The following is a 12,429-nucleotide window of genomic DNA, read 5'->3' as shown; positions in this document are numbered from 1 at the left end:
TCTATTGATAAACATCTCTATTGATAAACAAATCCCTTTAGGCCTACTTGTTTATGAAATAATATAACAGATTTTCTTTATATCATCATCAAATCATCGTAATTGTCAATTTTATGTATACAATTTCCATCGTCAGTAAGCAATATTTTCAGCATTATATTCAATAACTATATCAATAATTATTTATAAAAATTTTGTTTGATGATCCGATCCAATAAATAATATGCGCGAGAAGAAGAAGAAGATGATTTATCTGTTCTTTCATCATCAACTTACCAAACAACAAGAAAAAGAGAAAGCACTCGCAGACAACCTGAACTCGAGGAAAATTTATTTGCTAACAACGTGACTAATTTATGACACTTCAGATTAAGTAAAAAAAGATATTTTTATTAATATATATAGGCCTATATCAACAGTTTTATTTATTTACAAAAGATGTTTAAAAAAATATTAATACACTCGATCACCAATTCGGTAGAATTCTTCAGAGAACATAACACCATTTGAAGAATATTATATTATTGTATTACCTAATAATTACCGTAAGTAACTAAATAATGTAATAAGGTAAAATGAATTAAAATTAGTATTTTTGTTTAGATAAGAGAAGAACACCATTTATACAGTTAAGGAAATATGTTTGATGTAAAGTAAAGAAATGACACTTATTTTAAATGAATATTAGTTTCCCACATTTACCGACAAAAAAAAATCATCTTGGTTATAATTCCGTTACCGGTATCGTTTTCTAGCTAGAATATAATTGTTTAAATGTGCCATGAACTGCTTTATAAACAACCAAGCAGAAAAGGTTGCATTTTACTCGAAACAAAGATGAAAACAGTTTGATTGAGACAATGGTTGACGCCAAAACGTTATTAATTCTCAATCTAAATACTAATTGCGTTTGGGACGTTTGGAGGATACAGGTATGTATACTCCTCTTCCCGGTCCTTGTTCCTCTTATTGATAGTTTCTCCAACCTCTTTCAATTCTTCAATAAATCTAAAACGGGACAAATGAAATGATTAAATTTGTAAGTATATGAATCATATACATACTGCTGATAGCGACAACTCACTGTTTGTTGAATGTTTAAGCCCGATTCACACGTATACAAAACAAATTTAACAACATAATTGGACTATATGCTCCCGGAATAATCTTATCGAGTTACAACGCTTTCACACGATATCTTTACCGGCTGGACCCTGTACGTGTGAATCGGATATTATTGAAACTCTACGTCGGGATGACAGCAGCCCACAAATGTTACATATCAATAATAATAATATAAAAGTCTGTGTACACTATTAAACTGTATGTGATAACAAAATGTTATGTGCCCATGTGGACATGACGGTGTCATATCACTACTTTATTTGGGCATATCACTATCATTATTTGGGCACATCACACTTTTTTGTTCAACTAGTTTGATAGTGTAGACCCTTAAGTTAGGAGGTTATGTATTAACTTAATAAGGTAAATCTAATTTTAACTTACTGCTTCACCGCCTCGGTTCCAATTGGATCAAACTGGTATTGTACTTCAAAATCACCCAATCCTTGTGTCGCCTTCATACTCAACACTTTCGTAATCTCTATCATACTCAAAGCGTGATGTTTATCTGGCAAGGCGTTGAATATGTCATTTTCTGTCTTAGCATTCTAAAAAAATAATTTAACAAACTTTGAACAGTGATGACATTTTAACAAAGAATAACCATGTTATGAATATCGCCCAGGTCCTGGAAATATAAATCGCATTTACCTTATTTTTAGGTGGTTCTCCTTTGAGATACCCGGGGTAGTGTGGGGGAAATCCATAGTTATCGTACTGCCCAAAGTTTACCGCAGCATGTTCCACGCTGCTGGTAAATATAACAGATGTAACAGTCAGTGTAATATCTTCTTTAGTTTTGAAGGAACCGTCTCCTGGTATTCCCTGGATGGCACAACCCCAATCGTCTACTGGAGATGAAAGAACTCTGTGCCATTTTTGTAACTCAAAATCGCCAGAAATGTTTTCTGGATGATCTAAAATAAATCAATATTTGAATTTTAAAGATTCAGTGTTTGAAATTCGAAAAATGCAATTTCTTTTTTAAAATGGTAATTTCACATATTAAATGATTCTTAGCACACGTTTTCATCTATCTATCAAGAAGATGTTCAGTGTTTGTTGTCATCAAACGGTCAGGTTTATGCTTGCAACAAAGAAGAGAGCTTCCGCAGGAGCACGTTAACGTTAATATAACCTTAACGCTATTTCCCAACATGCAATGCACAACCTCCGCTCATGTTTTAAACAAAAAGGTCTGCACGTGCGCAAGCATACGAACAAATTTAGTTACGTCACGTCGAGAACCTTATTTCTGAAAAAATAACGTCAATCAAAAATTTTAACCGAAGGGTATCGAAACATGGAAGAACATTTTGCAAAATATTAAGAAAACAAATGGCACATTTAAAGTTTATATTTTAAGCCAAACAATAATCAACCATAATGCATTATTAAACTTGCCGAGCTAGGCCTAGTCTCTAGGCCAAAGGTATTCCATGATTTGCTTTAATAATACGAGCAAAGATTGTATAGCGCCGCTACGGTGCTATACAATCTTTAATACGACGAGCGACGTATGTTGCGTGAGCGACACATGCGTTTGCGTTCTACACTTCCCGTTGTCGAAGCGCGAAATAAAAAAGACGAACAAATACGTTAACGCATCTACGTTGTTATGCAAATGAGTAGGATGTTGACGTTATCTATTACTTGACCGAGGACCATATTTTTACAACGTATTAGGGATGTACATATGATTTCAGAACCATCGCGAGATTAAGGATATCGCCGCACGCGCTCGCCGTACAGCCGTCGCCGTAAATTGCTGTGACGTCACAGGTGCATTGCGACGGCTGTACGGCGAGCGCGTGCGGCGATATCCTTAAGTTCGCGATGGTTCTGAAATCATATGTACATCCCTAATACGTTGTTAAAATATGGTCCTCGGTCAATTTATCCTTTAAAGTTAACGTTTACGACGTGCTCCTGCGAAAGATCCCTATTGCCAGGCGTTGCAGTAGGAAGACCTAACATGATAATATGCATAACAGCATTACACTATTATTATTTATTACTTAAACTCCATTGATTACGGACATTTCTCATATAGTACTTACATACATCTCAGACAATGTCTTTTACTAATTATAGGCTTAAACAAAATGTACACACCATAGTGGCCGTCAACGACTTTGGAGACATATTTATAAATAGCGTTCCAGAGTAGCAGGCCATCATCTCTATAGTAATACTTTGGTAGTACTGTTGGGTCACTGAGGCCACGGGATTCAAGTTCCTTTGGAAAGGTTCCGTCAATACACAGTTGCCATGATTTAAATCGTCGTCTTATTATTTCAAACATACCAAGGCGTTTAACTGCCATTGTCGTGTCGACCCATCCATTCGGATTAATAAGGGCTTTTAATGCAAGACTAAGTAAAGTAAAACAAAAATATTTAATTAGCCACTGTGATTTTAAAGATGTAGTGTCCCCCAAAAATATGAAAAATGAAGATTAATAAAATCAGACTTTGGATAGAAAATAAAAACGTTGGCACTTTGCCTAAATTAAGAATAAAAAAGGTAACGTACTCGTTTATGGCCATGAGATACAAAAAATGAGGCGCCAAAAGACGGAAGAGTGGATGAGATGGAGAAAGACAGCAATGCGTAGCTGCAGCAAAGCTTTCTACCAAAAGATGCGTCATTCCAAGATGTGCTGAAGATTGATGGTATGACGCGTCAGCATTGTTGAACCACATCTTAGCCAACATCCACGTGTTATTATCATCCGTTGGAAGGAACACCTATGAAAGGAAAACAACAATGATAGTGGTAAGAGAAGATATCCACGCACACAGGAACTCATGTTTTGAACGTACTGCACCGCTTCGGTCCATCCATCGGTGTATGGGGCGCCAAAAGTGTCACTCAAAAATACAAGTGAAAATGTTAAAATACACGTCTAATTCATTTAAACGAGTTCACTTTTAGTTGTAATATGATGTATATGTTTATTCTGCTGAAATTCATGATCATGTTCTTTTACCGGATTATCGTCTCCCTTGGTCTGGAATAGCTGGATTGCAACAGGCAGCAGATTTGACTCATCGTTGACAAAAAACAGAGCTATTGGGCTACAGATCTATAAAAAGATATGAAGCAAGAACGAATACAAGTTTAGGTTTCAATGCTTAGAACCGAATGGTTATTTTGATTTTCCAAACTAGTTATTAAAGATAATTTACATAGAAACAAGTTGAATTGACAAAGGTACAATGCAATTTCCAAAAAGTGATTTAGTTTATTTGAATTTTAAAGAAAAAAACCTAAAATATTAAAAAATAAAAAGTCAAAAGGACAAATTAAAGGGCAGTTATTATTCTTATTCAAACTGTGTATAGACATTTCAATGAATTTGATTTTAAATTTGTTTAGGATTTTTCCTTTTAGTGTAAAAATGTTATTTTTTAACTTAATTGAATAATATAAATTTCAATAATCAACAATTATGTCATTTAGAATCGAGTGGCCGAGTGGCGCCGCAAACCATAGCTACTGTATACAATCGTCACAGGTTCAAGTCACTCCTCGACCATTGTTCTGGTGTTAGAACAAGTCTTTTCAGATAAGGACTTAAAACTGGAGGTCAAGTGTACACATCTGGCTCGTGTGCAGTTAAAAAAACCCAGTACATCTTTGATTAGGGGGTTACCCCGGTGTACTGGTCCATTCAGCCCCCGTTTGGTGGCAGCATTCGACACGAAGGGATCCATAGGGAGTAGAAAGTTGTGGTATTTGTCGTCCACGCAATTCGGTCCAGTAGGCTGCGAGTCGCAGGTTATTTTCCCTCCCCTAACCCATTTAATTAATTTAATTATAGACTGTACCGTTACAATCAAACAAATTATGATAACTATTTCCTATTATTAAGTTATAAATAATGAAGAGTGTACGTACGGTCTTTAACCAAAGTCTTACTAAAACATGATATATTATAGCAAGGCCTAGGCCTAGACTAATACTAACAGGCCAAATGTTTAAAAAGTACTATCAAACGATCGTTTAATAGTACGTACTATTGCACGCCATGTGACCCACAATCGTCCGATCAAATGACAGGAATTTATTTAGGTGTTATATAATATTGTATTTTACCCGATCGAGGTGGTCGTCTTCGCTTCTGTGTTGTGTAATTTTAAGATCCACAATGAACAATCGCTTCTTTTCTATAGCCTGTTCTATTGTCAATCCTGCAAGATCTAGCATCCCACTGGTGACTGCCAAGCTTTGATGCAAATACAAACACAAATTAATAATTCAAAAACAAATGCCACAGTTATAGATATAATACTATACGAAAAAGAGCCGTCCAGAGAAGAATTTTAAATAATCGAGAGAAAGTTTTTTTTGGGTATATTTGAACATGTCATATGTGAAAGAAAATAACGTAAGTTAAAGACATTTTAGAACAAAATTAAGAAATGAGATGAAAATGGGGAGGATGCATTTTTTTCCCTATGATACTAAGGCAGAAAACATGAATAATTTATTAGAATAATTATGACATAATATGGGATATTATAGAGGGCGCTATATAAGCATGCTGAGAGATTTAATAATTATTGTGCAAACAGCCTTTGCCAACCGAAATGTTTGGTCTAGTGAAGGCTTTAACCTATTACACCGGAGCCCTCGGTTCGAGGTCTTTCAAGAACATGTTTATTTTTAATAGTTGAGAGAGATTATTTAGAGGGTTAGGTTTAGTATTTAGGAAGTAGATTAGCTATCTTGATGAATTCTTTATAATAGAAAATAAAGTAATGAATTATTCATGATTTCTGCCATAACCTCATAGGAAAAAAAATAATGCGGACAGGATACATAATACGAATAACTGACAATAGGTGGAAATAAATAAAAACAAAGAACTGGAAGAAGAAGACTAGGAAGTCAAAAAAAGAAGGATGACGTCAAGAGATACAGAAATGAGAGTAGGTCACCTACTTTTCTGGGATTTCCGTACATAGTCGAATTAATCGTGGATTGCATCCTGTTAAACGTTGATTTCCAAATTCAAAATCTGATCTCCAGATGTTCATTCCCTGTAAGACCTTATTATACAAAATAATAACTTAAAATAGATTTTAATCTGTGACGTTGACGAATTAAAAGTGATATTTGTTATTGAAGACACTATAAACTAAAAGAAAATGTGGTGTGGCCATATATGGACATTATGATGTCAGATCACTGTCATACCCTATCCATAACTTACATTATACATTGGTCATCAGAGATGAGCTACTAAATTCTAAAACAAATGTAGGCATACAAATAATAATTTTTAAAATCAATTAATTAATTGTTATAATACGTCAGAGGTATAGAGATTCGAAACGGCGATAGTTTAATATTCCTGAAAGAAAAATATGTTGGCGTGTGCCATAACTTATACCGTAATTAAGTCGGAATCTTAGTTCCGCAAAAAAGTTATAATCAGTTTACTTACTTTAGGAACAGGAAATTTCTTGCCGTAGATGTTACTCATATCATCTAGGGTTTTCCAATGTCGGGTTGTTAAATCAATAACTATTCCATATATTATGTCTACAGCCGTATGAGAACCAATATCCCACTAAAACAAACAATACAACTTATAAAGTAGAATGAATAGAATTCTGAATATACTCTAGGTTAAATGATCAATAATTTTAATTGTAAGTGGAATAATTGAAGTTAAATTCAAATCTGAACACGAAAAATAAATAAGAAATGTAATCTTACTAAGTAGTCATTAGAAAACTTCTCACTCTCTGGTCTGTCAATCACCTGTAAGTAAAGTACAACACAAAATATATTCATTCTTTGCTACCTGAAACAACCTGTGACACTAAGTAGGACAAAATAATGAGTTTTATTATTATTTGTTTCAACTCAATATTTTCATAAACAATATTATTGAACTATTATATTATAAGATAACATCTACACTATCAAACTAGTTTGACAAAAAGCGTGTGATGTGCCAAACATTTGACGTTATCGTGTCCATATATGGGCACATCACATTTGTTTTGTCACATAACGTTTGCTAGTGTAGACAGAGCTTTAGAGCAACGCAAGTGATCTGACCAATCAAAAGCGATAGATTATTCGAACTGTAGCCTGTCATTTGTCGCTAGGCCGACATAAACAAATAAGTGAACATGAATAATTCTAACCTGGCATGGCAGACCTGGTACCTGTTGAGCAAATGCGTATGTTTTTCGTTTATTGGCAAGTTCTAATCTTCGCTGCTCTGCAAATTTGGCGAATTGCGGTAGCTGACAATCGTATTGTTGAAACATCATGTTGAACCCCGAGGACATCCAACGATTTATTGGAAATACAAACGTCATACTGTTGTCATTATCTTCCACCTTTATCCATTCACAGTACCAGCTATCAGATACTGAACCGGAGCGCCATAATTCCAGCTCATTAATGTGTCCAAAATTTTTGAGATCCTTAACTGGAAATATGTCGGTACTACCTGCATGAAAGTCCTTTTTCCATGTACAACCCAACTTGATTTTCTCTGATTGGTAGCCTTCGTCGTTGGTGAGTTTGGCATAGATGGCATGTTTTGACCATCCTTTATGATCGCCTGTTTTGACGATAATGTTGTAACTGGTCTGGATACGGTCGGTATGGTGAAATAATCCCATGCTAAAGATTAAGCTAGTTATAATTAGGCCTATACAACAGCTTAATATCCAGATGCAGTATGCAGATGACATTTCATTTATTAGCGACTCAAAAGAACACATTACTAAAATAAAGAAAAATGTAACAGAGAAATTAGCAGAATTCAATCTAAAGATAAACGAAAGTAAAACAGAAGAATACCTAATAGGAAGAAATACCGATAGTAAATGGGAAGAATGCAAATACCTCGGTAGTAACTTGGACACAGAAAAAGACATTAAAAGAAGAAAATCACTAGCAGCTATGGCATATAACAAGCTGAAGTCGTCGCTAGAACACAAAACGATGTCTATAGACGTGAAATCCCGTTTGTTTGACGCATACATAGCTAGTATTTTCTTATATAACAGTGAACTCTGGGTACTAAACAAAAAATTACAAGAGAGTATAGATATATATCACAGGAAAATGTTGCGAAAGATGATAGATATTAAATTAACAGATAGAGTGTGTAACACGAAAATATACGAGATAACAAAACAAGAAGAATGGAGTAAAATAATTAAACGAAGGAGACTAAAATGGTACTGTATGGACACATAATTAGATTACCGGATGATACCCCAATTAAACAAACAATGAAGGAAACTAACAGGAAAGTAAAACGACCCGTAGGAAGACCAAGAAATAACTGGATGAATCAAATAAAGAAAGACTTAGGCCTACAAGGACAAGTAGACACAAACACAATAACAAACCATCCTGCCAAAAACAGAAAAAATGGAGACAAATTGTGGAAAGCGTAATGTCGCAAGACGGAAAACGTTAACAGAGAGAGAGAGAGAATTAGGCCTATATGGATTTAACCACGTGTACATTCCACAAGGCTTGATTAACTATGTTTCAATTTCATTTATTCTTGTAAAAAAACAAGGGAGTAAGGATCTGGTTTTTCTTGTCTTTTATGGGCCCGTCCAATTTCATTTTGTTTTGAGATATTTTAAGATATACATTAGCTATTATTAGTATTATTAAAAAAGAAAAAGAGAAGGCATATTCTCTCTTAGTTACATATGCAATAGACACATCGTATTTGTGATTTATATATTAAATGCTTTTATAAGACATATAAAATATTAGTATTAGTTTGGCTAATTTTAGATATCATTACAATAATGTCTAAAAACAAGGAATGGAAAAAATCTACTGATCATAGGCAAATTCCGTGTAGCATAATTTCAATTTTTATCAAAACTACAAGCGAAAACAACTTTTTATATCATCAAATTGTTAATGGAAATGTGAAAGAGATCACATGTATAAACGGGGAATGCAGTACTAGTAGAAATCATTTATGAAAAGTTGAAACATAAAAAGCAATGGAAAATGTGATAATATGAGAAATGAATACAGGCGGAACAATCACACGTATTTTGGCGTGAATTTCGAATGCTAACATTACAAATTCCAATGTTATAAATGTTAGATTGCACTTACCTTAACTAACTTTAAATAACGGTACCCGGTATCCAATTTAATAAACAAAACGCAACGTTGGCTTGGATTATCGATTATTTCGATACTAAGAATTCACTGATAATGTAAAGACCAACTTTGGAATGGAATATATATAGGGTTAGGCGTAATGGTTCATTAAACAAGAATAACTTTGGAATTAATATAACGTTTCAGTAAGCATATACATATTTTGATGATTATTTTGTGGATTTTATCATCGTCATCATCATATTATGTTTTAGATCACCTACAGTGATGGAAAAAAAATGAAAACAGTTACAAGGCAAAAGACCATTTTTATACCATCCAACAAACTTTCTTCCAAACAATAAAAACCAAAGGTTTGTCAACAATTTAAAAAACTAAATAACATTTAATTTCTTTCTCCTATTTTGCCTTTTACTGGAACCTTTTAACTGTTTAATATGGTTTAAAATGGTTTTGTACACTACCTATTTTAAAATATCTCATTTTTAAACAGGTCTATAAATGTGTATATTCATGATCTATGATCAGAAATTGCTCTTTCAGCTACTATACCAAACGATTTACAGCCCGGAAGGTATATTATTTGTTCATTAATATGTATTTTGGACAAAAATATATTATGTTATTAACCGATGAATAAACAGAATATTTTATAACTTGACTTGAGTTACTCTAATGAGTTATTATTATAATAATTATAATTATTATTATCGAATTTATCCGATAATTATCCGATAAGAGCGAAATCATTATCGGTTAATTTTTCTCGAGTGGAATCGGTTAAACCTCATTTCCACAGACATTTTAACAGTTATTTTTTATCGGTTATTTTTTTGCTGCGGAAACACGGCCTTCGTAATCTTAATTATTTTGTATGATGTGATATTTAAAACTTCAATTTTGAATTTTTTGATAGAATTGAAAGATTGTAGTAATACTAATGTTTACAGGCAATTCATTTCTGATCAACTCACTACTGGACATCTTTTAGTTGGTGATTAATTTCACAATGATCTTTAAATGAATTTTGTCTATTGTCTATAGTATACATCTTTTATGAAACAAACAGTGACATTGAAATTAATTTTTGACCATTGGTCAAGAAAATGACCATATCAATATCTCGGCAACCACTGGTCAGAAAGTTATACTTTTAGTCTCAAATTACTTGCAAAGTATTTCCTCTAATACAATAAAAATACACAAAATGTTAGAAAACACTTTAGTTTGACATTTAACTTATATAGCTGGTTCAAACATTTTTGCGCGGAGCACATTTACATTTATAATAACTGGCGAATATTGTCGTGCCTAATATCAAAATACACTCGTATTGATAAAACTCTATAATGAACTAGTGCCAAAGGTTAACTGAGACTCTATATGAACACTGATCAAGAACATTGTCATATGAATATTTAGCAAACAGGTAATAGTTTTTGTCTCAACTAACTAGGAATATATATGTTTATATTTACTTACGAAATAACGAACGAGTTATAACAAAATTGGAGCCTTTTCACATGATATATTTAAACGCGTTGCACGCGATACACTACGGTACACTACAGGCCCGTAATTCGTTTTTACAGGGGGGTTCAAGTTTGGAAGCCTTTGATGGACCAACCAATTACATCCTCCTCACCGTTTTGGGATTGAGTAAGGACATTTTAACGATATGGACCTATAGTTGGCCTGAAATTAAGTAAAAATTGTATAAAAGTTCAGGCTTGGAATCATTGTATGAAACATTAAATAGATATTTGAATCTGAAATATGCACTGGGTTCGAGCCAATTTCAATTATATGGGCGGTTCAACGAGAGAGGTCTTCAGCACCACCTCAGTCCCACCAAGGTTGGGGCTGAGGTGTGTACAACAATTTTCTTCTGTCATAAGTGCGCGCCTACTCTTCCCGAAGACCTTATACAAGAAGACTTGTTCTACCACAAGAACCATGGTCGATGAAGAGAACATTGAACCCTTGAAACATTGAACCCGTGCAGATTATGGTTTTCGGTTGCCTTTGCCTTTATCGTTCTGCCACTCGACAAATAAGTATATGTTTATTTATACTGTTGTAGTATCAAACAAGGACTGAAGAATTAAGACCCAAGCGTCAAGTATTTCTCGTAAACGCAGATTTTCTCCTCATTTATACATTATGTTCAAACACAACCTTTTGAATAATGTCGAATGACAGAGCGGTTAGGGCAGGGGCACCGGAAACCATAAGCATACAATCTACAAGGGTTCAAGACTCTCTCTCGATCATGGTTTTGTGGTAGCAAAATCTTCTCGGATAAGGTCTTCCGGAAGAGTAAGGGATTACTCCGGCGGTGTCAAAAAAAAAATTGCTGTAGGTGTCGTCCACACCTCAGCCCCAACCATGGTGGGACTGAGGTGGTGCAGAAGACCCATCATTAAACCGCCCTTACCATTGAATTTGGCTTGAGTGCATATTTCAGATTAAAATATCTTTGTAACGTCCCTAAAGCATCAATATTGCAAGAACTAGTGTATTGTATGAAATATGGTGCATTTGAAATTTGTATTCATTGCTAATAACTCAAGTCAAGTTACAGTGTTCTGTTTAAAAGTTTTAGTGAAACGTGCGAATCACTAGTTAATAACATAATATATTTTTGTCCAAAATACAAATACCAAATATTACATTCCAGGCTTAAAATGCTGAATTGGTATAATAGTTTATTTCAATGACTGTTTTTATCGCATACCGTACTATTATAAAACTATAGCCTATAAATCGCGGTATGTGCATTCAAGGTTATTGTGTTCAATTAACAATTGGCGCACGTCTATAATCTGTTTAAAGAAATCGAATTATGTAGTTAGGCCTACAAGGCTACCTTCCATGAAAATTACTCAAAATGTCAAAAGGTTGTGTTTGAAATCTGCGTTTACGAGAAATACTTGACGCTTGGGTCTTAATTCTTCAGTCCTTGTTTGATACTACAACAGTATAAATAAACACATACTTATTTGTCAAGTGGCAGAACGATAAAGGCAAAGGCAACCGAAAACCATAATCTGCACGGGTTCAATGTTTCAAGGGTTCAATGTTCTCTTCATCGACCATGGTTCTTGTGGTAGATCAAGTCTTCTTGTATAAGGTCTTCGGGAAGAGTAGGCGCGCACTTATGAC

General features: G+C 34.1%; 1 protein-coding gene across 1 annotated transcript; it reads right to left on the bottom strand.

Annotated features, from left to right (window-relative positions):
• Positions 1-801: 801 nt before the first annotated feature.
• Positions 802-7,778, bottom strand: LOC144841446 (polyunsaturated fatty acid 5-lipoxygenase-like). The gene is made up of 11 exons (XM_078697777.1): positions 7,293-7,778; positions 6,856-6,900; positions 6,581-6,706; positions 6,076-6,182; positions 5,227-5,356; positions 4,118-4,213; positions 3,661-3,875; positions 3,241-3,500; positions 1,777-2,042; positions 1,510-1,673; positions 802-1,008 (listed from the first exon to the last, which is right to left on the bottom strand). Exons 1-11 carry the CDS (start codon positions 7,776-7,778, stop codon positions 894-896), a joined length of 2,010 nt encoding a protein of 669 aa, XP_078553903.1. The 3' UTR covers positions 802-893.
• Between the last annotated feature and the right edge of the window lie 4,651 nt (positions 7,779-12,429).

The sequence above is a fragment of the Antedon bifida genome, chromosome 4, assembly GCF_963402885.1.
Source record: "Antedon bifida chromosome 4, ecAntBifi1.1, whole genome shotgun sequence".
Taxonomy (NCBI): Eukaryota; Metazoa; Echinodermata; class Crinoidea; order Comatulida; family Antedonidae; genus Antedon; species Antedon bifida.
Note: the sequence above shows the minus strand (reverse complement) of the source record. Positions and strands in the feature narration are given on the sequence as shown.